Source organism: Microtus pennsylvanicus, chromosome 17 (genome assembly GCF_037038515.1).
Source record: "Microtus pennsylvanicus isolate mMicPen1 chromosome 17, mMicPen1.hap1, whole genome shotgun sequence".
NCBI classification, from domain to species: Eukaryota; Metazoa; Chordata; class Mammalia; order Rodentia; family Cricetidae; genus Microtus; species Microtus pennsylvanicus.
Window position 1 is genome coordinate 45,016,640 of NC_134595.1, and position 26,062 is coordinate 45,042,701.

The window sequence follows — 26,062 nt, forward strand, 5'->3', positions numbered from 1 at the left end:
AATATCCTCATGGAAAGCAGCATTGTTAGAAGCTTTCCAAAAGAAGCAGAATTTTCCCTTTAAATTTTATTAAATGAAGAGATTGAATGTCACACGTTTTCCCCTTCTTTCCTAAGGTCTGTAAACAGATTTGGCTAGGATTATTTGATGATAGATCTTCAGCAATTCCCGACTTCAGGGATCCACAAAAAGTGAAAGAGTTTCTGCAAGAGAAATACGAAAAGAAAAGATGGTGAGTAAATTGTTTTAAAACTGCCCAGACTACAAGTACGAGTGAGTAATGATTGACTCTGTTAAGATAGACAGGTGGAACAGAAGGGATTTTTGATGGTTGGTGGGTACAACAGCCTCATTACTTTTTGACTTTTCATTAGATTTGGTTTCCAGAAACCTTTGCTTGTACTTTTATCTCCCTGTATCTATGTCTAGTACCCAACAGCCTTTCATTACCATGTCAAGACTTCTGCCCAGGAAAGCCAGTGATCTCTACTAATTTCTTCAGATGTTTATCCTGTAATGCTTCTTTCCTTACATTCTTTACTTTTCAGTGTTTACTGAGTAGTATTTTCAGTCACTGTTAACACAGCTCTGTGTAGTAGTAGTCTTTCCAGTTAATTATGTCTTGCTGGAAGTCTTTGCTCTAAATATCTCTTCCCACCCAAGAAATTAGCTTGCTGGTTGGGCAAGAAGGGAAATTTTACTCCCTCTAAACTACACTAAAAGTATGGGTTGTAACTGTAGAGCTAATACTCAGTATTTGGGGCTCCTCAGCTTTAGCTTCATAAGATAACTAAGTACAGAGAGTTGAGGATCAAAGGATAATTGGGAAGCAGATGGACTCTTGTTTCCCTGAGGAAGAGTATTTTGACCCAAGGAGTGATGTAGTCAAAGGTAGTATTGGTGGGGGAGAGTTTCCTGTGGCTTATGGGACAGATGTCTGTGAACAGTAAGCACATTTGCTCTGAGTTACATGTCTGTATAAGCTGTATTTCTTAACATTGTCTTGTAAGTTTAGATTAACTGGGACTAGACTAACTAGAACTGGATGCATTAGGAATGACAAGGTAGAAATCTACCAGTAAAATTTTAGTTCAGAAAGAAAATATTTAGAAGGTCCCCAGGGTGATAGTTAAATATGGTACACAAGTGATTTTTTCTATGTTAGTTTTTTGAGACAGGGTTTCTCTGTGTAACAGCCCTAGCTGTCCTGGAACTTAGAGATCCTCCTGCCTTTTTCTCTTAAGGCATGTGCTGCTACATGCAGTTTGTTTATTTATGTAATTTTATTTAACCTCCCCCCATTTATATAATTTTACTTAACCCCCCCCCACCTTTTTTTTCTTCGTAGACAGCGTTTCTCTGTGTAGCCAGCCTGAGTGTCCTGGAATCCACTCTGTAGATCAGGCTGGCCTTGAACTGAAAGAGAACAAAAAAATTTTTTTTTTAAACAAAAGCCATCATCCTTTTATCGTTCTTGTTTTTTAGTTTGTAGGTTTCCCAGCCTGTGGATAAAACTGTTCTCCTTGAGTAGTCCCACCTGGGCTGTTGCCTTTTGCAGCAGCGTTCATTTTCAACAGTGCAGAAAGTCAGTTAGGAGTTAGCTAGCTGGGATTTTAGTGAGCTTAGCTCTGCCTAAAAGAGAAGCAGGACTGTGAGAAAGAAGGAGTGTGAAAGATGCTGGTGCAGTCAATTCCTCTCCCACAATTTTAACAGGAAGTTCTTTCTTCAAGCCACAGTCTAAAAATCCTGAAAATCTCAAATTATTGTGTTATTTTTTCCCCTTTTCTAAGAAACACAGTAGTCATACGTAAGACTATTATAGATACAAGCTTTCTAAAAGTGATGGGTTGGTCTGGGCAGTGGTGGCGCATGCATTTAATTCCAGCACTTGGGTGGCAGAAGCAAGTGAGTCTCTGTGAGTCTGAGGCCAACCTGGTCTACAGAGTGTGTTGAGGATAGTCAGGGCTACAAAAAAAAAAAAAGACTAGAAAAGTGATGATTGGAATGGTGTTGGCCGTTATCCTCATGAACCAGAATAGAAAGACTAGAAAAGTGATGATTGGAATGGTGTTGGCCGTTATCCTCATGAACCAGAATCTGCTCACCTGCCTCGTGCCGCTGTTACATGATCAGAGAGCAGTGAAATGGTTTGGCATGTGGTCTGACCAGTGGCCACTTAAGGCAGCCTTCCTAAGAACGTTTGTTGTAGGAAGCAGCGCAGCAGGAATAAAGTTGTATGAAGTTTTGAGATGGTTCTTTTCACTTAGATATACATTCTTTAAGTGGGACAAATCATTTTAGTCATAAACTATTATTTGCCATATCTTGTGAGCAGAGTTGTCCATACCCAAGAATTCATACACCACATCATTGAAGAGCATAAAAGAGTGTTTTATTCTCAGATCATATCCTGTATTTACCTGATATGGCTAGTTTAATTGTTTGTGATTGTTATATGGTTGGATAATAGCTAATACATTGGTAACTAATTCTGACCACACTACAAATATGTTTAATCCCCACAGCAGCTTTATAGGTGAATGTAGTAATAGGAGCAGCGGGCCGCCTCCCGCCACCTGGCTAGCTTTACCCGAAATAATTACACGGAAACTGTATTCATTTAAACACTGCTTGGCCCATTAGCTAACTCACATCTTGATTAACCCATTTCTAATAATCTGTGTAGCACCACGAGGTGTAGCTTACCAGGAAAGCTTAACCTGCATCTGTCTGTCTCGGAGAGGAGAATCATGGCGACTGACCTCACTGCCTTCTTCCCAGCATCCTGTTCTTTTTAGTCCGCCTACCTAATTTTCTGTCCTATTAAAGGGCCAAGGCAGTTTATTTAATCAATGAAATCAACACAAAACAGAAGACTCTCCCAAATCAGGTGAAAAAACGGAAGCATGGAGTTGAAGTTAGTTTACCCAGAGGTTTCACAACTATTGAGTGGTGGAGCTGGGGTTTGACCTCTGTCTCTGGGATAAATGCTTTTCGCTTAAAGTTTTTTTTTCCCCCACACCTTCATGAGATGGTCAATTGGAGGAAGGTGGGAATACACCTGAAATTACAGAGAACAAAAGCTGCCTTGTGATCCCTTTTCTAGAGATGAGCATTGCTGGTGTTCAGGCATCATATTTCTACGTCCTGCATTCTTTTTCCTCCTTCATTCCCTCCCCATGTCCTGTTTATCAGACCTGAAAGACCTGTTGAGTCACTTGGGTATCTATACCTGCCAAAGAAGGGGATAAGATGGCAAGAGTAATATATACATATCTATCTATCTATCTATCTATCTATCTATCTATCTATCTATCTATCTATCTATCTATCTATATATATATATGTTAACTGCTTGCTAAGGATAGATCTCTAGGAGTAATATGAAGTATAGAGTGTACCTACATATGTATTTCTGTTAGATAGCAACTAAAAAATCATAGTTCATATAGATCAGAGGTGAATAATGCATTGATACACATTTTTATTTGGTTTTAGTTTTCATATTCTTTTATGACTTGATTCTTTTGTCCACTTTAAAGTGAAGTTCTTACTTTTAATAATACACATTTTGGGCCATTAATTATGTGTTTCCTCACCGTTTCATTTATCTCGATATTTATGATCTTAAAACTTTCTCACTTTAAAATTTACAGTGTTAGCTGTTCGTTATGATGATTAACTGTAGGTCTCTGTCTTCAAAACAGCAGTTGCTATAGTGTATTCTTTGAGTAATTTCAGGTAATTAATAGTCTTAACCCGCCAATTCTAAGTGCCACCTTTTCAAGTAAGATTATTGTTGCAAGTGTTGTATAAAATTTAAATTTAATATTTTAAATACTAATTCTTCAAATTTTTCTTAGCGGTCTGTTCTAATTTTCACATTAAAGGTATGTTCCACCAGAGCAAGCCAAAGTGGTGGCATCGGTTCACGCATCTATTTCAGGGTCTTCTGCCAGCAGCACGAGCAGCACGCCCGAGGTTAAGCCCCTGAAGTCTCTGCTGGGAGATTCTGCACCAGCACTGCACTTGAATAAGGGCACACCTAGTCAGGTGAGGGGTTGATGATAGTGGGTCTGTGTGATGTAAAATACACATGTGAAGATTGTTTGACATGTGATAGGAATGTGTGGTTTTGGTTTTGCCATCACTTTGTAAAGATGCTTAGTTTGTCTATCTTTAGTGTCCAGGTCTGGTCTGGTGACCAGCAGAGTCACAAGAATAGTCTCTGGTGCTTTAACAGAAAATAGTAGGATTTCTATATACCTGATTATGTAGCATGCTTATTATCATTGAAATGCACACGGCTTTACAGTGTACCTTACTCCCCAAACTGAACAGACTGAACTGAACAGAACCATTTATATATTGATACCTAAATATTTATTTTGTTGTAGATAATGTTAGGACTGTGTTACTGTGCAGCATTGTTACACCATACTGTATATGAATGGTTTTGAAGCAAAGTGCTACAGATTAAATCTTGTGCTTCTGAATAAATCCTTCTGTTTTCATAAGACTTAGAGTGGGAACAGTGAAGAACTGAGTGAAGTAACCCTTCCTGTGTAGAAATGTTTTTTCAGTATAGTGAATTGAAGATAGTTGTATGAGCTGGGCGGTGGTGGCACACGCCTTTAATCCCAGCACTTGGGAGGCAGAGGCAGGCGGATCTCTGTGAGTTCCAGGACAGGCTCCAAAACCACAGAGAAACCCTGTCTCGAAAAAAGCAAAAAAAAAAAAAAAAAGATAGTATGTAAAAAAAAACTTCAGCAGATCTTACTGAAAGTCTTTATAGTGAATGCATAAATGTTTATTTTAGAAACACCATGAGTAAGTAATGTGCTTGTAGTCCCCAGTTGTAGGTCGCTCTCAAGGGCAGCAACAGGAAAAGAAGCAGTTTGACCTTTTGAGTGATCTTCTTGGCTCAGACATCTTTGCTGCTCCGGCTCCTCAGTCAACAGCTACAGCCAATTTTGCTAATTTTGCACATTTTAACAGTCATGCAGGTATGTCTTTTCCTGATAACTTTGCCCAGGATATGTGTAAATCACGCAGAAACATTAATTGTTTATTATCATTGGTCACCTATGAACATCATACCATATAGACATATAACCATGGTACTTTTAGGGGAACTTCTTAGGTAGGTTTGTATGTAGCTCAAGCTGGCCTTGAATTTGCTCTCTGCTAACGATGACTGTAAACTCCTCGTCTCACCCCACCTCCTGAGTGCTGAAATTAAGGATGTAAATTCAACCGTGCGTGCGCGCACACACACACACACACGTTTTGAGACAAGGATTCTCTGTGTAGCCTTAGCTGTCCTGGAACTCTCTGTAGACCAGGCTGGCCACAGAAAGAACTTTAATTTATGTAACACAGGATGTGACTTCTTTTCATGAAAAAAAAAGGAAGAGATTTTTTAATTTTATTTTCATACTTTATATTATGTGTGTGTAAGAGTGTGCACACTACATGGTGAATATGTGGAAGACAGAGGAAAACTTGTAACAGTTAGTGTTTTCTCCTTTTTCGTCATGTGGATCTTGGGGATTAAACTCAGGTCTTATAGGCTTGCTAGCTGGTGCCTTTACCTACGGAGCCCTACCCAACAGTGTGGCCTGAGAGATGTTAATGTGTTTGTATATACTACCTTTTTATTATGGAAAATTACAAATACCAGATGTAAATGTGTAATGTAACTTAGGTATTACTCTCATGTCGCTAGTACTGTTTAATAGATTTTAATACAAATTTTAGACATAAATATTTTGTGTCTATGTGCCCCTCCCTCGTGTCTGTTCATATCTGCACGTACCTTCTAGGTCAGTATCAATTGTCTTCATTCTCTCTTCACTTCCTTTAGTACAGGGTCTCTCACTGAACTTAAAGTTATCCAGCTGGCTAGTTTAGCTGGCCAGCAAGCTCCATCTACCCAATCAGTGGGGCAACAGACACATATTACTGAACCCAGGAGGGCATCTGATTTCAGGTTCTCATACTTTCATAGCAGCTACTTTGTTGAATGAGAGTCATTGCCCAGACCCTAGCATTTTCATTGTTAAATATCACAGTATGTAGTAGAATCATTCTAAATAATGGTAAAAGTTAATTAGTGAGTATTCAAATTTTCATTCCAGTCAAATTTGTGTTTGTGTATATAGTATATGTTATGTATATGTATAAACATATTTACTTACTCTCACACACAGTGTGTCTGTAGTTTGTTTTAATCAGTTTTTTTTAAAAGTATCATTTGTAATTGAACTCCATTTTGGTTAGGTTTCTATAGGTTGTCCCATCATCTCTTTTTCTTTGTGATTTGTTAGAGAAAGTAGGTTATTTGTCTTGTGGATTCTGTGGTATCTGAACTTGTTAATTGCCCTCCTTTGATACTTTTAAAAATTCTTTCCTGTATTGCTTATAAGTTAGTAGCTGGATATGGAGGCTCCATCAGTTGAGAATGTGTCTTTCTTACCAAGGATGGGGACTGTTAGGCAAGTTAGAGGCTTTAGTTTGTATGTTGGGGTGTGTGGCTAGGGTATTACTTAGGACTTACGAGACACATAAGTTTAAAAAAAAAGCTACATAGTGAAGAGCCTCTTTCTCAAAACTAAAAGCAAAACAAAAAAGTATTTTATTTATGTGATTAAACTATCTCTGTAAACTTTAGGCATTTAAATAACTTTTCGGATTTGCCAAGCTCATTATCATTTTAAAGTGAGTTACTGGGCTACAAAGGTGGCTGAGTACATTGTTTGCTGTATGAGCATGCTGCTCTCATTTTAGATTCTCAGCACACACACACACACAAGCTGGGTACAGAGCATTGGGGCAAAGACTGGTCCTCGGCCTCAGGAGGATGAAGGTGGGGAGCCCTGGGGAAGACACCTGCAGTCAGCCTCTGTCCTCTGTTCAAGTGCACAGAAGTAAACAAACATCCAAATGGGTTTCCTAGAATGTGTCCAGTTTTAGTTACTAAAACAAATGTACTTAATGTTCTGAATTAGCTTTTTATTTTAATTACTAGAGTATTTTTAAAATAGTATTGTGACCGAGTCCATTCAAAGTGTATTGTGAACAGACCTATGGCTTTTACAAAGTGCTTTTGGAAATTTTGGATACTGTTTAGCATATATGACTAATTGGGTTAAAAATATTAATTTTTAAATGAATTCTCTTTAAAGTGAATTGTATTGCATTGGCATTTTCATAAAATTCTTAAATTCATTTGTCATGTCTTTTTAGTTGTCGTTTTCATATTCATTAACATATGTTGTCCTTGCCATTTACAGCTCAGAATTCTGCAAATGCAGATTTTGCAAACTTTGATGCATTTGGACAGTCTAGTGGTTCGAGTAATTTTGGAGGTTTCCCCACAGCAAGTCACTCTCCTTTTCAGCCCCAAACTACAGGTAGAGCCTCTCCAGCATTGTGTTTAAGTGTTTGCTTTAAAAAACAGAACTTTCCAAATACAACTTTAAAGAACTAATTCTCTAATGACCTAATTTTAAAGTGGTTAGTTGTATTTTACAAAGCTCTGGGGAAACCTGAAATCTTCGTTTCTCTGAACTCTTGGTCATTATCTGTTGTCCAACACCCACCCCTCTTCCTGCACATGGTTCTTCCTTCCAGTGAGGTTGTAAAGCCACAGAACTTTTTAAATATGTGAAACACAGTGATAAAGGCTGATACTGTATCTTGTGATAAGGAAGCTAGTTGATAGCTTCCATAGAAATAAAAATAAGTTATTTTATAGGGCAGCAAACTTAAGAAAAGCATTTTAATGTTATTTATTCAGGCATAAATTATTAATCACTTTAATTAAATATGGAAATCGTTTTGTGCAGGAATTGGTTTTCAGGAAAATTCTTCCATAAAGTGTACTGTTTTCAGAAATTCATTGAACCCTTAAATTTAGCTTTTTGGCTGACTATTTTTCTTTCAAGTTTTAACTCTGTGTCTGTGTTGTTTTAAAGTCTTTTCTTTCAATTTTTTTTCTTCCCTTTCCCCTTTAACTTTCATCATTTACATAATTTCTGGCTGTCCAGCATTTAGAGTACTTTCATCTAGCTGCAGTTTTGGTGACTTTACTTCAGCTTTTCCTCTCCAGGCTGCCCACAGTAAGTTCTGTTGTCTAGTAGGCATCTTATTAATTTATATCCTTTTTGTGTTGTTTCATGTTTTTTCAGTTATGAAATTATCATCATTTTTAATGATAATCCTTCATAAATTTGTTTTACCCTCTCTTTTATTAAACTCAGAGTTAAAGGCACAGTTTTTTATGAAAGTTGATCTAATAATTTGAAATAAAAATTTTCATAAAAATTAAAAATTTAATATTTTGTTTGCTAGCTACTCATAATAGATCATGTCTTGTAACATATCTATGCTAGTTTTAGCTAATTTTTCTTTAAAACTTAATTTTAAAATGGAGACTTGTTGTGCTGACCAGGTTGACGTTGAACTGGCAATCCTCCTGCCTCAGACTCCTGAGTAAGTCAGATTATAGGCATATGTCATGCCCAGTTTTCTTTGAAACAGCCAGAGTCTAATTCTTGAAGAAGATCAGTTTGTTTTGTTTTAGAATGTGAAAGAACTCACGATGGTAGGTCTTTCGCATTTGGGTAACGACCTGTTGTGTTTAATATCTGAATATCTGAATTGTGCCTTCCCTTAGTATGTCTGATGCTATTTTGACAGTTTAGGAAAAAAGAACTAATATCTCTGTAGTATTGAAAGCAAAGAATGAAAGGCACTACTGTAGTCTTTGATGAGTGCCTAAAAAAGTCTCTAGGACTGAGAGCATACTTTAAGATTTAGCAGGCATTTTGCTATTGACTGATAGGTGAATTGTGCTTTATGATGCAAAAATTTACTGTCATAAACTTTAATTTTTATACTTTGAACTGCATAGTAGGACTTAGTTTTACTCTTAACATTAGGCTGGTGAATACACATTGGTTGTTGTGTAGAGTTATGTAATGGCTCTTCACGTGGAAAAAAATCACAGATTTTTTGTTTGTAAACATTGCTCGGAGTCTGTTGAAGACCTTTCATGTGATGCTGCTGTGATCCCATGCCACCGCTCCACCTCCATAGATAGATTCTGGTGTGTATTCCAGGGTAGACACTGTCAGGGCTTAAAAAATCAAGTCACATGATTATCAGTGTTTTTTATAGGACACCTACCTTAAGCAGAAATGATCACAAGTAATCTACCAGTGAGATTGAGAGAAGCCTAGAAATTTCATGTTTTGTTTATTCTGTTACAGGTGGAAGTGCTGGATCAGTAAATGCTAATTTTGCTCATTTTGATAACTTCCCCAAATCCTCCAGTGCTGATTTTGGAACCTTCAGTACATCCCAGAGTCATCAGACAGCATCAACTGTTAGTAAAGTTTCAACAAACAAAGCTGGTTTACAGACAGCAGACAAATATGCGGCACTTGCTAATTTAGACAATATCTTCAGTGCTGGGCAAGGTATCCATGTGTAAACAAAGCAGATGCTAATTTGTCTAAATTACTTATGTTAAAACCTGAGGAGACGATGCTTTTCTCACTTGTATAGAAGTTATGTGCACAGTGAATGTTTTGAGTAGGGTTGTTGGCACTTTTGCATGTAAAATACCAGAAGACTGAAGATGTAGAAGTTAACTTAAACAATTATTTTCAAAAGAATAATTGAAAATAATGTATTTTTATTTTCAAAAACACGCTTTACTATTCTGTGACAATAGTGCTATTTTATAATTTCAATCATATGTGCATTTTGAACTACATTTATTAATAACATTTTGGCATTTTGATGTCCCAACTCATTTTTTTCCTTTGAGACAGGGTTTCTCTGTATAGCCCTGGCTGTCCTGGAACTCACTCTGTAGACCAGGCTGGCCTTGAACTTACAGAAACCTCCCCATTTTTTAAATATATTTTTGTAGTTAGTTTTGGCCTTTAGGCCAATATTTCCCATGTAAAAATGTAAAGCTCAGTGAGAACAGTGGGGATGTGGCCTACACTGGATTCTGCATCTTGTTTTTCTCATCTCTAAACTGAGAGAGATCATACACTTGAATTCTGGGACTTAGATTTTGTGAATTGTTGTACACAAAGCACTTAGAGTACTGCCTAGCACAGGAAGCACTTAGTAAATATCTCTATTTTTTTCATGGAAAATCCTGGAAGAATGGTACTATTAATAGATTATATACATTAGGTCCATCATATAAATTTATGTGTTAATTTGAATGAAACCATCTGTCTCAGAGTTCTTTAAATCCTGTTTAATGTTTAGATCACATCCATGTTGGGGTTACCTGTGTTTCATGGCAAATACGCTTGATGAACTGACAATATAATATTAAAGTTTTGGTGTAACTTTTTTGTTTGTTTGCCTCCAGGAGGTGATCAAGGGAGTGGTTTTGGGACCACGGGTAAAGCTCCTGTTGGTTCTGTGGTTTCAGTTCCCAGTCACTCAAGTGCATCTTCAGACAAGTACGCAGCACTAGCAGAGTTAGACAGCGTGTTCAGTTCTGCAGCCACCTCCAGTAACGCTTACACGTCCACGAGTAATGCTAGCAGGTACAGCTTGTCTTAGTCAGCACCCCTGGCTTTGACCTTGGTCTCCATGTCTGAATAACATAGTTAAAAGTGACCTTTGTAGGATTGTAACTTAAAAATAATTGAGTAGTTTTTAGACTTAAATAGTTTTTAACTTGAAATTGAATGTAACTTGCTGTTTAAAATGTAATTCTTGAGCTTTTGCCATATACTTTTATCAAGTCTTAGAAAATTTTAAATTCTTTTCACTCCTGGATGCTAAATGTACTTGAAAGAACACAAATTTCTAAGTGGACGATTACATATGGGTTGTACTCAGCAGTCAAGTTGCGTATGTCAGGGCATGGTCTTTAGTCGTGAAGACTAAACAGGAAAATGATCGTGTTTGCAGTTTTAGTTTTTAGTCTGTTTGCACCAAACCCACTGCTACTGTCAGTTCTCCGGCTCGTTATCGTCCTTTAGTATTAGAGATGCACACGCACTGCTTTGCTCACCAGACCTTGGAAAGGAGATCCAGAGAGCAGGAAGACTATGTCTAAAATACCTCCCTGGTGTTAAGTAAGGTCTTGTGAAGTCCACGGTCCTTTGTCTCCAGAGTGCCTACAGGCGCGTGCTTCCAAACCTGTTAACATTTATTGAGCGTGTACAGCATTCTAGTTATTTCTTTTGTTCCATATCTGTAGATATATCTGCTTTATTGCTATTACTATTTAGTTTATTTCCCTTTGACATCTTTCCTAGAGGGAAATTCTATTTGAGATGGGACAAATTGAATCCAAATAATAAAATTTGGCATTATTTTAGTTTGTTTCACTAGTATTGTCTGTTTTATCTTTAATAATAGTAATAAGGTAGCCATAAGGCCTAGAAACATAGATAAAATCCATGTGATAAATGGATGTTGACATTGTATTGTGATTTATTAGTGGTTTACAAATGTGATCTTTTGTGTTTGAGTTATGTAAGACTCTTTACGGTATCTCTGAGTTCAGACCTCTTTTTTCATAATTCTGAGATGCCAAGTTGATTTGTCAGTGATTAACATTTATATTGATAGTACACAAAATACAAGCAGGCCAGAAAGCCTTGCTGCAGAAATTCCAAGTTAGTATCATCAGATCACACCAGAGTAGACATTGTGTTTCTACACATGGCACTATTTTATTTCTGATTTTTAAAAGTGTTTCTTTATGTTGCCTGGGCTAGTGTTGTACTCGTGATTCTTCCTCATCCTCTCAACTAACATGTAACACCATTTCTCTCTTTGCCTTATGAACAGTGTTCATTAGTTTTTATAACTACTATACTTGATAAAATTGTAGCATTTTCAGCTTACTAGTTTTCTATTAAATGCATTTTCTGTATGTTATCAAGTAGTTTGGATACATAGTAAAACATATGGTCGTCTTGAAAGAAATTTGCTATTTTTAAGTTTTTGGATAAACCAGCTACTCAGTTTATGGTGGCTTGGATTTGAATATTTGTCAGATATTTTTATACAGTGTGATCACTGTAAAGACTGCCCCTTTTGCTGGGGTTAGTGCTCAAGGATAGTACTTGCCCAGCATGCAGATCGCTCTGGATTTGATTCCTGGCACCATGAATGGGCACAAAGGTGCATACCTTTATTGCCAGTACCTGTACATAGAGGCAGAAAGATCAGAAATTCAAGGTCATCCTGCATAACCCGTATCTCATAAAGGAAACAAAATTTGTTGAAATTAAATGTTAGAATTTTGGGGAATTTGTGCATTCTACCATAAACTTAAAAGTGAAGATGCAGTGAACTTTGACTTTGTGGGGTGGAAAAAGTCCATTGATGGGTTTCAAGTTCCCCATTTCAGGCTAGCCTTTAGGAAACTGCCAGTTTTGGTGTCATAGCAAAGAAAATTAAATGCTATTACTTGTTGTTAAGCATGTGTATAAAATGTATGTTCATTCTATACTTCAAACAGATGGTAATATATTCTTGGATTAGTAGACGTATACAAAAACCATTCTTTTTGCTTTGAAATTTCAGTCATAAAAATACTTAGGCTGGCATATAATTGAATCCAATCTTAGATGCATATTTTTTTTTTAAATTATCCCTTTCTATATACTACTGATTGACAGAAACGGCATATGTAAACATTTTTGTTACTGGAATTTCAGTAGTTTTCATAATGTAAACTCATCTTGAGTTACAAATGAAAACGACAGTGATGTTTAGAACAGTTAATTTTATGTGTTTCCACATCTCGTGTCCACCTTGTAGGTAGATAACCTTACGTCCTTATTGAATGCTGACTCGATCTTCTTTTCAGCAGTGTTTTTGGAACCGTGCCTGTGGGTGCTTCTGCTCAGACACAACCTGCTTCAAGTGGGCCTGCTCCATTTGGGGGTATGTGCTTTTCATAGAGAATGTTTTTAAGGGTGCTGGAAATATAGTAAGAGAGCAGCATTTTATTATCAAAATGTTCACATTTCTGTTTTGAAAAATATACTGAAGAAAGTTTTAAAATCTTGAGTACGAAGTATTAGGATTTTATAGCATATTTTATACTTTTTTAAAAGCTACGCCTTCTACGAATCCATTTGTTGCTGCTACTGGTCCTTCTGCGGCATCGTCTACAAACCCATTTCAGACCAATGCCAGAGGAGCAACAGGTAAGAAAAAGACAGATCAAGGAACCATAACCATGGGGGAAGGAGTTTATTATTTATTTGTTTATTATAAAGCATACCTAAACAAAAGGCCTCTTTCTACTGAAGCACAGTGCAAGAAAGGGTAGGTGTGTGTGTTCAGAAACACAAGATGGCAGGCAGCTGGGTGTGGTGGCATGTATCTTTCATCCCAGTACTTAGAAGGCTGAGGCAGGAGAATAGTGAGTGTGAGGCCAGCCTGAGTCACATGCAGAGACATTGTTTAATGGGTGATCGTGGCATACACCTTTAATCCCAGCACTCGGGAGTCCAAGGCCAGCATAGTCTACAGAGCTAGTTCCAGATTAGCCAGAGTTATATATAGAGAAACCCTGTCTGAAAAAAATGAAAGGTTAAAGAAAGAAAGAAAGAACGAAAGAAAGAGAGAGAGAAAGACCTGGTCTAAAAAAAAAAACAAAGACAAATGCTACTGAAAATTTATAAAATTTAGGAATTTAACAGACTCAGGGAGCCTGAGAAGTTGTTTCAACCCTTCTGCTCCAAATTTTGGTTTTTCAGATAAGGAAGGTCAAATGGGGGCAGAAGAACTTGATTGATAATAGTAGTCCAGCTTGTATGGTGCCAGAATGGCTATCAGTCATTCAATATTAATAAAACATTTTATAAAAACACTAGGAGATTATATCAGATGAGTAAATTTTGTTATATTAACTCTAATATCTCTTGCCTCTTTTCAGGGTTCCTATTTTATGTTTCTTTGATTTTTGTGTTTTATAAGATCATGCTAGCATCCTCCTGCATCCTAGGTATGCACTCTTGCAGCTGAACTATACCACTCTTCATTTTAGAGTTCAGTACTCGAACATTTTATCATTCACTACTTTGTTTATCCTCTCACCTTTTCTTTTCTGCACTTGTTTCACACCCAAGCCAGTCACATCATTCTTGCATTTCTTCCAGTGTTGTCTTGCTGCCATGGCCTGGCAAGGCACACCAGTAGGTGTAATGGTGTGACTAGCTGTCATTTACTCTATCCAGAGCTTTGTTTCTATGTGTTTTAGAGCAAGATTGGAACCAGAGCTTTAACACCAATTAATTACAGCAAATGTTGATTTGAAGTTTTAAGAGTATATCATTACAACTTACCTAATCGTTAAGAATAAATAATTATGATAAATATCTTTATTGTTCTCAAGACTAAGAATTACAAAGTTGAACTAGCATTGTGGTATTTGTCTGTAGCCCAGCAGTGAGGGGCAGAGGAAGATCATAAGTTAGAGGCCAGTCTGGACCACCACAGGGAGAATCTATCTATACAAAGAAGCAAAAATTAGAAATTTTGATACCAGAAATTTTCTTTTACACAAACTCCTTAGTCATAATTTAAGTACTTGGAATTTTTATCAGATAATTTTTTTAAAAAAATGGCTTTTTCAGGGGCTGGTGCAGTGGCCTGATGTGTAAAGGTATCTCTCCATAATCCCTCATGGCCTGGAGCTCACATGGTGGAAGGAGAACCAACTGTCCTAATGTGTGCTGTGTTAAAGTTGCCACAATACATTGTGTAGCTTATAAAGATGCCAAAGAGGAGACACGGATTGCATCTTGTGTGAGAGTGTACTAACATAGCTCCAGTTAAATGCTGTGCTTAGCATTGCAGTGTGAGCAGTGCTTCCTGGACAGCTAGGGTGTTTGAAGTCAGATGCTGTAAATCATCGTGTGTGTGTGTGTGTGTGCGCGCGCGCTGTGTGTACTTCAGAGTTAGGGGAACCTCCTACTGCCTTTGAACATGAAATCATTTTAAATGGTAAGATTATATATAAAATCTACAAGGAATATAAGCAATATTTATTTAATTTTGAAGTTTATCAGAAAGAAAATACTATATCTACAAATTTTTATTTCAGACTAATTTTCGGTTTTTTTGTTTTGTTGCCTTTTTTTTTTTAAAGAAGTTTTTACTGTGGATCCCTGATTATCCTAGAACTTGGTTTGTAGATCAGACTGGCCTTGAACTCAAAGAACTCTGCCTGCCTTTGCCTTCTGAATTCTGGATTAAAGGCATGTACTACCATTTCTGGCTATTTCAAAGTAATGTTTACATTCTGAGGTGTTTGGAATATATCACATGGCCTGTCCTCCTTCGGTCATTATCAGTTGAGTAATCTGCAGTGCTCTGGAGGTACACCGGCCTTAGGGATTCCCAGGCTTTGCATCACTTGGACCCCTCGAGGACTCTTTGTTTCCTCTCAACTGTGTTAACCCTGTGAAATACTCTTCTGAGATAGCTTTGGAAGAACAGTGTGTGACAGTTCTATGCTCTTGAAGATTAAGTACCAACCTACACTGCCAACTCTGTTTCAGACTAAAGTATGGTGGTGGTTAATACTGGTTAACTGTCACCTTTGACTGAGAAGTTTTAAGATAGTTTTTTAGAGAGAAATTGGAGTAGAGGTGGGGGTGGGGCACTGTGACTGTCCTATAGCATTTGTCTGGAGGTCAGAAAACAGCTTTGGGGATCAGTTCTGTCATTGTGGGGCTTAGGGATTAAACTCAGGCTTCAGGCTTATGCAGTGAACACTTTTATCTGCTGAACCATATTGCTGGTCTTGAGAAGTTTTAAAAACAGTATTCAGTGGGAAAGAGTTCTTTGCCTTAGTAATAAGTGCATAGGAGAATTGCGGAGAAAGCAGAGTTTAGCAAGCATTACTGAGGCAAGACTAGTTGAAGCCTTTAGATTTCTGAGAGCTAAATGCGTTGTCCAAACTTTTTATCACAGAACGCTTTTCTTTTCAGCCTTTTTTTGACTTTAAAGATATGTGTGTACACATGTGTACATGCATCCATACTCACACGGGTATGTTCAAAAAGTGAGAGAAAACACTGGAAGAATGCCATCTATGTCCTTAGAGTCTCCCAATGGCCTGGAGTTCACAGATTAGGCTAACTCTCTAACCTACAAGCCATAGGAATTCTTGTGTTTCTGCTTTCTTGGTCTGGGATTATAGGCCTGTAATATCTGATAATATCCACATGGATTTTATCATGGAATCTGGGATTGAACTTGGGACTTCATGCTTGTAGGAGCTTTACCAGTTAGTTGTACCATACCTGCAGCCCCCATAATAACATCTGTTTAAATTGGCAAGAAAAATTTTTTCTTGCTTTCCATGTATTAATTCACTGCTATGCTTACTCTGATAGCAGCGTTGTAAAGCACATGGGTCCTATTGTATATCCTTCCTTCGTCCCCTTTGCAGACGAGTATACCAATGTTTATATTAGTTCAAACAGAGTAGGGGAAGAAAGTGGCAGAACCAGAACTCAAGAGTTGTTCTCTTCTGTCACCCTGTGACAGATTTGGGTATTCTAAAAAGTGTTCCAGTCTAGAATACGTAGAAATATATTTTAGAAATAACCCTAATCCACACTATTAAACAATGCCAGAACAGAGCTTTAGAATTGAGTAAACTGAGTCTCTCTTGTGTTACTTACACATGTACATGTAGTTCTGCCCTCCTGTATACCACGGCATGCTTTTCACCAATCAGTCAATCATGATGCTTTAAGTAGACCAAAGGTGCTAGACTCACTTTCTCATTTTGTATGTTTAATGATTTTTCTCCTCATAATTCATAACTCATTTAAGTTATTTTTAGGTAGTTCTAGGTAATATCTTGATTTTTAAAAAAAACATTCTTGCTGGGCGGTGGTGGCGTACGCCTTTAATCCCAGCACTCTGGAGGCAGAGGCAGGTGGATCTCTGTGAGTTTAAGACCAGCCTGGTCTACAAGAGCTAGTTCCAGGACAGGTTCCAAAACCACAGAGAAACCCTGTCTCAAAAATCAAAAAAAAAAAAAAAAAAAAAAGAAAGAAAGAAAGAAAAAAAAAAAGAAAACATTTTTGTGTTATTCTGTCCAAGACTTGGATTTTCAGTTGGTTAAGAAAAGGTTTTCGGATGTGTCTCATGATGCTGTGTGTGTGTGTGTGTGTGTGTGTGTGTGTGTGTGTGTGTGTGTGTGTGTGTTGAAATAAGGTTTCATGTAGCCTAGGCTGGCCCTGAACTTACTTTGTAGCTGAGGCTGTCTTTTGAACTACTCATTTTCCTGCTTCCACCTCTAAACTGTTGTCAGGATTTCAAATGTGTGCCCTCATGCCTGGCTCTCACTGCGCCATTTTTAAGGTTATAGTTATATCTTCAATGATAAAACAGAGCTAAAATTACTTTTGTTTTGAGACAGTCTTACTGTGCAGGCCTGGTAGGTCTGGAATTCATTATATAGGATAAGACTGGCCTCAAATTCAAAGATAATTCCCCCTCCCCATGCTGGAATTGAAAGTATAGACTGCTGTACTCAGCTGTGAAGGATTATTTTTAAGACTATATTTCATCAGTTTTTCTTCACTTGGTATTTATTGTTCTAAACTGTTAAAAATGACATATTAAAATATTATGAATATAATTGAATGAGAGGTCTCTTTTTGTGGGTGAGTTTCTGTTGTATATTCCTGTGACACCCAGTGGGCAACACTGTGTTCTAACTCTAGAGCTCTTTAATGAAACCAGTTAACTTTTACTTTAACAGTAACTGTACATAACTTAATTGACCTTGGTCTCTTTATGGCTTCCCATAAGGCCTTTCTGGAGCAATGCATTCTCAAGTGTTCCCTCACGCTCATTTTGGTAGGTGGCCACAACTAGATTTCTGTGGCAATTTGTCTACCTGCTTGTGGAAGCTTCTGCTAGTGTTTTGGATCCTTGCATGTGAAATTAAGTTATTTCCATGTTTTAATATGGAGTGGGCATGGATGTGTGGCATCAAGGTCATGTTGTATTAAAAGTAACATGAAAATCCTATGTAATGATTTATATTTTAATACTGAAAAGCATTATTGCTTACCTCCATGGTCACACTAGAATGTTAATAGCTATTTTGATTATTTTAATTACGTTTAAATTCTTAGTACTTTAAGTGATACCTTTTGATGTACCAAATCATTTTCCTGCTTTTTCTCCTGGAGTTGGTTTTGCCTAACTGTCCAAGCTTTGCTTTGAGTGCTTTCAGCAGTGACTTGTCAGTTGCTTCAGTGCATCTGTCTGCAGTGAAACCTCTTGTCTCCCCGCAGTGTGCTTAGGCTTTCTTCCGTTCACTTGCTTCCCACTAGCCTGTTCTTCTCTCTTTCTTTTCTTTTCCTCCCTCGCTGCCAAGTAGTAAAGAAATTAAAAAGAAAAGAAACTGTCTATAGTCTAATTAGGTTCATTGAGCAAATTCACATTGTCAAACATTTAGGATTGCTGTGAGTAACAGACTTTTCAGTGTGTTTGGTTTTTTGGTAATAACATCTTGTGGAGTGTTTTTAGTATTCAATTTCTTCACCTTGAATCAGCCACCTTTGAAATCAGGAAATTCAATAAATTAATAGGCTTTTTACAGTATTTCATTGTATCCTTAAGCAGTAGTATACAGTTAAAGCACATTGTTGTCACGTATTTCACTAAGTCCCTCCCTGTAATGAACATGTCATTGGCTCATGGGAAGATGCTATTTTATGTATTTCCTGCCAGTTACTCACATAGTGTCCTGCTGTAGCACATCTTTAAAGTGAGAGTTTGTTCATAAATATCCTTGCTTATGTAAATAGGGCATGATGTAGGCATGCCACAGAAACATTGGTGATTTCCACATGGATTCCAGCTCATGCTCTACCCACCAGCACAGCAAGCCAAGGAGGAGCTAGTCACGTGGACATGGGACCATGTGCCTGATAGTCTTCCATCTCTTCTAAAAATGCCCTTTGTACTTCTTTTCCAATCTTCATACATTTACACCAACTTCTGCAGCTCAGTAATCCCAGATATCCTCCAATCACTTCCAGAGTTTGAAATGGGAATGTAGAAGTATATGTTTATATGTATGTGTATGTATACATATGTAAGACTGTATATAGGCACACATATAATTAGTAGGAACTTACTATAATAACATTAATGTTTTAAATAGAATTCCTTTTTTTGTCTTTCGCTGTAGTTATAAAAACCAGTTTTGAATGCCCTGCCTTTTACCGTAGTTGTCCTATAAATTGTCTATTTTTAATGAACTCTTTTGAAGAGGTCTTAAATTTTTTTTCTCCAGAATCATGAACCCTTAGTAATTAAAGTTTGGTTGTTTTTTTAAATTAGACATAGGAGAACAGCCTCAAATCCAGGATGTATAATCCTATACACATCACAGTATGACTGTCTTCTGAAGGCAGGCTATTGTTTGGCTTTAGGTAATTGCTTAGGGAAGTTTTTTTTTGGGGGGGATGGGGGGTGGATTTGAAATGATAGCGTTTGTACTTTCTTCCTGGTCACTGCATTTTCAGAACAGAAATTCTTAGGTTATGTTACAGTTGCAGTGGACAGTGTTTTTCTATACTTACTGTGTCAGGATATGGGGCTTTCAGATGCCCTCAATATGTGTCTTAGTGTTTTCAAGGTAAGTGTTGAGTGTTCCACGCTGTGAACTGCTTGTGTGTCTCTGACCTGTTCTTTTTTTCTTTTGCCAGCGGCTACCTTTGGCACCGCATCCATGAGTATGCCAGCAGGATTTGGCACTCCTGCCCAGTACAGTCTCCCCACCAGCTTCAGTGGCAGTTTCCAGCAGCCCGCCTTCCCAACCCAAGCAGCTTTCCCTCAGCAGCCAGCTTTCTCTCAACAGCCCAATGGTAAGCTTGAACGTTTGGCTGTCTGTCTACAGGATGTAGACGGTGCTCTTTACATAGTGTGATGTTAAGTGCTTGAGACTCTGTTACGATTGCCATAGTCTTATGCACTGAGTGTTAACTACAGAAGAGAGCCTTTCGGAGTTCAGGCCATACGTGTGAAGGTTTTATTGTGGTTTTGTAAATTTCCTTGACCGTATGTTAGGAAACATCAGTGACTGTAAAGCTCTTCTCGGAATCACCTGTGTCTTTGTCTTATAAGTCCATCGTGTGTTCTCATGTATTTCTTGATTGAAATGGAGATTATATTTTTGTGAAGAATGGTTGTTGCTGTGCCTTTTTGGTATAGGTGTATGCTGTAGATGAGCACTTTTTTTTTCTTTTTTTGGTTTTTCGAGACAGGGTTTCTCTGTGGCTTTGGAGCCTGTCCTGGAACTAGCTCTTGTAGACCAGGCTGGTCTCAAACTCACAGAGATCCGCCTGCCTCTGCCTCCTGAGTGCTGGGATTAAAGGCGTGCGCCAAGTAGGTGACAGTGGTGTCCTTTTTACAACAGGCTAGGAGATTACTCAGCCTGTCTTCTTACCTAGTTTCTTACTTGCTGAAGTTTGAAATCCGTACATTTCAAGAATGTCCTCGGATCTCAGACATTATATAGTAGTTAGTTAATACATAGCATAGAATAGTCATAAATGATAACTTGTTTCTATTGACTTGTGCACATGACCCCTCATAGTCACACACTCATCAATCAGCTAGCTCCTTTGAAGGTCAGTGACCTACTGTGGGCTGAGTTAGATTGTTTTCAGAGCTCTGAGGCTCTTGATACACGCCATAGAATGCTTGTCTTTGGTGTCCAAAAGACAGGAGACCTAAGTTTGCATTTCAGTTTGTCATCTGGGAAGAATTTATATAAAACTAGGACTGTCTTGGTGGCAGTGTAGCTTGTAACTGATGAGTTTTGTGTTTTGTGTTTTGTGTTTTTTTGTTTGTTTGTTTTTTAAATAAGGTGCAGGTTTTGCAACATTTGGACAGACAAAACCTGTGGTAACCCCTTTTGGTCAAGTTGCAGCTGCTGGAGTGTCTAGTAATCCTTTTATGGTGAGTGAATTTCAGCTTTAAAACACCTTAAAAATAAGTTATATTTTATTTTTAAACTAGAGAAAACAGAACGTGACTATTCCTGCATACAACTTAGTGCTTTGTTAATATGGTGTTCTAGACTATGTATGGCCCTTGGAATGTCTGTAAGAAGTTATGGACAGCAGATTAGCTGTTTTATAATGTGAAATGCCTGCACTCTAGTCAGAATTACACTCGGAGAGAATCCATTGGATTTAAGGGAAAGCATCTTAAGAACAAGATGTTTTTTAGATTTGAACTGAGAAGTACCCCTGTTAGGCGCCAGGTCCCTTTTAGGCACTGTTGAAGCTCTGCATATGTGACGTGAGCCCACGTGAAAGGATGGGGATCTGGAACAAGTGATAGGTGATTTTTATACTTTGTTGGCTGCAACAGTGATGAATAAGTGATGTCAATTAAAAATTCTTAATAAAAATTTGAATGAATTTATAAATTTAAGTACAATTTAATGTTTTCATCTCCTACAAACATCATTTTTGTTTATTTGTCTGTATGTTTTTTCCAATAGACTGGTGCACCAACAGGACAATTTCCAACAGGAAGCTCATCAACCAATCCTTTCTTATAGCCTTATATAGACACTGTACTGGAACGAACTTTTATGTGATCATATTACATCTCTCCGCCTCTTGCCCTGTTGTCTTGTTTCACTGATCTTAGCTTTAAACACGAGAGAAGTCTTTGAAAAGCCTGCATTGTGTATTAAACACCAGGTAATACGTGCAAAACAGAGGGCTCAGCAACAACTTTTCACTTGTGAATTGGCAGGAAAAGGTAGCGGCATCATGTATGTTAAAATTTGGCTAATATTAAGTTATTGCAGATCCCACATTCATTATGCTGCAGTACTGTACATACTTTTCTTAGAAATGAGCTATTTGTGCATATCAGTATTTGTAACTTTAACACTGTTATGTGAGAAATGTTACTGAGGAAATAGATCAGCCACTTTTAAGGTGCTGTCATATATCTTGGAATGAATGACTAAAATCATTTGAAACATCGCTTCTGAAAAGTTCAAAGTCAAAATTGGAAGGTTTTATTCATTCTTGAATTTTTCCTTCTGAAGAGCTCTTCTATTTATACACGGCTAAATTCTTTAAAGATGTGGAGGACACCTGTCTGCAGAATAAAGCTGATCATGTTTTGCTACAGTTTGCAGGTGAACAAAATAAATATTAGAAAATATGCTATTGTTTTTGTGTTTTTGCTGCAATGCCTTTACCAAAGTGGCCTTAAATAATGAGTAGTGAGTTGAGAACATCTTGAATTCTTAAAGACTTCTAGTGACTAACTTTTTTTAAAAGGCCATTTAGAAAATTTATTAAAACTACTAGGACTGCTATATTCAGGACTGCGACAGTAGAAAAGCATTTAAATGTAGCTTGTCAGATTCACCATGCTACTTCTGATTTCTCTGCAACTTCTTAATTTTGTGAAATTTGTAAATATGGAGAATTTGCATGTATGTGTATTTACAAATATTTTTTAAAGATCTTGAATTCTCAGACTGCAAAAGGCCTATTTTAACTATTTTTTTTTCTGTTCTCCATTTTAATTGTCGTTGAATGTATTGGAAGCAGACATGCATTGACTGTGACATGATGGCACCTGAGTTCCTCTCCTGCCTCCCCCATTTTCTAGACAGACTGATAACTATCTATAGAACATTTGTTTGTTTGTTTTGGGGTAAAGCAACAGGAACCCAATGTTACCTTAAAGTGATGAAATAATTTGTGTAAAAAGGTAGCAATACTAAGTTTAGTTTATCTTTTTGTTAATATTCAAATGAACTTGTTTAATTATTTATATGTAGTAATGCCTCGTTCATCCCAAGATAATCTGGCCCTCTCATCAAAACGAAACACAACTAAGAGAACTGAAATCATTAAAAAAATGCTTTGAAAACACCCCTAAGTCATGATTCTGTATGTAGAACATACATGTTTCTTTGAATGTGAGAGTTTAATAATTTGATGTACTGGCCCATAGCATATTTGTGTTGATGAAAGGAAGGAGTCCAAAGCAATGATGGAGAGCGTGCACTGCCAAAGTCTGTAGGGACAGCCATCCAGAGGACAGCGATAATAGTACATCTGGTAATGACTGTGCATCCAAAAAGCTAAAATTGCATACACAGTATGTCATGCCTGTAGCAGAATTTTAGGTGATTTAAGCATCAGTCTGCTGAGACATTTTATTCATATTAGATGCATTCGCAGTGGTGGCTGTTACTGTCATGCGTCAGTCTGGGGTTTACTTGGGCTGCAGTCTGCTGCCCTTCTTACCAGAAGGTGAGATTTATTTATATAGTAGACAAAGGACATGCCCGAGTCTCAGCCCCTGAGACTCCCGTTACCACTGCTCAGGCTCAGCTACACTTTGGGCATAGTCTTGAGTTCTTTGTACATTTTGGGGTCTTCATCTATTTTCATGGAAGGAGAATTTGAATGTCTTTAACTGTTTGAGATTGTATTAGATTCAAATCAGTTCATATGTACAAAAGTTAGACTATATAATTGTAGGCCATTATCCAGACAGCCCATCGGGCTTCCCATCTATTAAGTAAATTAAACAGTTGTTATCAAAATAGTTTTAAAGACTATTTTTTTCTAGTAGATCTTGAGATTTGTAATTAAATGGGGAACCTGTATTACTGACTTTTAGTGAGTGCTCATAAACAAAATATAAAATCTTAGATTCAGAATAGCTCCAGTGTTAAAGATCTTTCTCTTAAAAATCTTTTAGATTTAACTTTGTTTTGCTTCTAGTTTAGTTACTGTCTTGAGCATGTGAAGGTCAGTGCTCATCCCTTCTGCTTGAAACACGTTTCCTCTTCTGTCTTTGATCAGAAATGAATTTGTCTTTTAGGGTGGCAAAAACTGTGTTTAAAAATGTTTTTATGACGCAGGGAATGTTTTATTTTAGATTCTTTTGAAAATAGAGGACAGGTTGTCATTTTCTTCCATAAAATAATTTGTTTTGTAAATAGGACACCCCTTATCTGGGAGGTGCTTTGATAGTAGTCGTTCTTGCCAGTCGCAAAGTTGGGAGCATTTCTGAAACATGTTTTATGTTTATAGTTTCTGTAACTGTTAAGATCCCCCAAAGAGCTTTTTGTTTATGAAACTTGAATTTTTCATGAGTTATATTGCAAGTCAGTACAGAGGAATTTCTAAAATGTAACTTTTAAATATAGTTTTAATAGTCCTGTTACTTGTGAACCTAGATATTTGGTGTAAAATAACTTTTCCAGAATGAAGACACCGTTTGTCTGCCACCTTTCCAGTGCCAGGCTAGGTAGACCCTGAGGTCCTCGTGCCGTTTATATTCAGACTCTCCATCTCACGGCAGGAAAGAACTGGAAGCTGCACTGTGCTGTGGAATCCAGGCTAGGTAGACCCTGAGGTCCTCGTGCCGTTTATATTCAGACTCTCCATCTCACGGCAGGAAAGAACTGGAAGCTGCACTGTGCTGTGGAATCCAGGTGGTGAGGAAGGCGCACACCATCTTAGAACTAGAGCAAGAGCAGCGAGACCTGGGGCAGCTCTTCTCAGGGCCCCGGATAACGTTTTGAGAACACGGCACTTTAATGTGATGAGACCTTGCCCCATCTGAACTTCAAGGGGTTGTTTGGGAAAAAGTGAAATTCCAGTTGAAATCTTAAACTTTTTAACACTATTAACTACTTTAACTAAATAGCGGTGATATTGTGGGTGTGGAGTTTTAACACCTTTCATATATCAGGTGCTCACTGGGTAGTTTCCTTCTCTCAGCTCATGTAATGGAATCTACAAGACAGAACAGGTAAGCTAGTTACAGCTCTTATTCTTGGGAGAAGGTACTGTTGGATTAAATTGTGCTTTCTTATTTAGATGTGGCTAGATTCTCTTTATTTTGAAATTTAAGTTACTTCCTGTATTTCTCAAAGTGTTTAAATCATTTAACATGAATTTTTTTATACTTTGCTAAACTAAGTACCATTTGCTCTGTAGAGTCTGTTTTGTTTGTTTTTGTTCTTTTTTGACAGGGTCTCTGCATGGTCCTGACTGTCCTTGGAACTCACAGAGAGCTACCTCTGCCTCCCAAGTACTGGGATTAAAAGTGTGCTTCGCCACCCCCACCCCAGAGTCTTACTCACCCTTAGAGTGGTGGAGTAAGTGATGAGACAGCCTTATACCTCAAGTTGACAGTGATTCTTGGTGTGGGGAAGCTTTCCTTTATGTAGTCTTTTCCCCTTATGGTTTTAAAATTACTTTTTAAAGGAAATTTTAAAATTGTATAAATTAGCTTATTGTATTGAATTTATCCCCAAGCCAGTTGAACTTTGTCTATTCTAAAGCAGTATCATTAATTTGCTTTTCATGTAGTTGTATTTGAACAAATGAAGGAGTGATTGGGGTGTACCTTGGAGGTTACTGGTGTTTCACAGCTATCTCTGAAGAAAAGAACAGGAACCTGCTTTGTAGCAACAGGCTTATTTGACTAGCAGTCTGATGTCATGAGATGCAGTTTGAAAGATGCGCGAGTAGATGTCTTTAGCCCCAGTTAGACCACTACAGCTCGGTCCTGATGTGTGATCCTACAACTTATTCACTAGTTTCATCAGCCCTTTGATGATTGCATGCAAGCTTCAAAAACCTTTAGTTTGATATTACTAGTGATTTATTCTGTAAGAGTCTGGACACTAGTTTAACATTCTTGAACGGACACTGCGCTGTGAAAGATTTGAAGAAGATGATGGTCTTTTCTGGTATAAGGCTATACAGGAGCTGTGATGTGTGATCGGGCACAGTGGTTCTCAAGACTTGACCTTGAATCCCATGGGTGGAGTGGACTTGAAGGGATCCTGAAGAACACCCACACCTGAATGTTATTGGTTACACATTCCAGTGCTTCACTAGGCCTTTAAAAAGGTATACCTTGAATAGTCTCTGACACCTTTTCTTTTCACACAGGACTTGATGTTGCTTTTTTCCAGTGAAGACTTCTGCCAACATGGTACACC

At 37.6% G+C, this 26,062-nt stretch overlaps 1 protein-coding gene across 15 annotated transcripts in view; it reads left to right on the forward strand.

The window, feature by feature from the left end:
- The window catches only part of Agfg1 (ArfGAP with FG repeats 1), a 45,331-nt gene extending 23,089 nt beyond the window's left edge, over positions 1-22,242 (forward strand). The window contains exons 3-15 of one of the 15 annotated variants that reach the window (XM_075952165.1): positions 117-232; positions 3,891-4,053; positions 4,850-5,006; positions 7,296-7,415; positions 8,052-8,123; positions 9,276-9,485; positions 10,403-10,583; positions 12,869-12,945; positions 13,119-13,211; positions 17,845-17,892; positions 19,758-19,916; positions 20,921-21,012; positions 21,563-21,761. In XM_075952165.1, coding sequence (XP_075808280.1) covers positions 117-232; positions 3,891-4,053; positions 4,850-5,006; positions 7,296-7,415; positions 8,052-8,123; positions 9,276-9,485; positions 10,403-10,583; positions 12,869-12,945; positions 13,119-13,211; positions 17,845-17,892; positions 19,758-19,916; positions 20,921-21,012; positions 21,563-21,622 — 1,548 coding nt within the window. In that variant the 3' untranslated portion in view covers positions 21,623-21,761. Of the gene's footprint in view, positions 1-116; positions 233-3,890; positions 4,054-4,849; positions 5,007-7,295; positions 7,416-8,051; positions 8,124-9,275; positions 9,486-10,402; positions 10,584-12,868; positions 12,946-13,118; positions 13,212-17,844; positions 17,893-19,757; positions 19,917-20,920; positions 21,013-21,562 lie in introns of all 15 variants that reach the window. The other 14 variants (XM_075952152.1, XM_075952151.1, XM_075952155.1 and 11 more) reach the window with 14 other exon arrangements.
- The last annotated feature ends 3,820 nt before the right edge of the window (positions 22,243-26,062 follow it).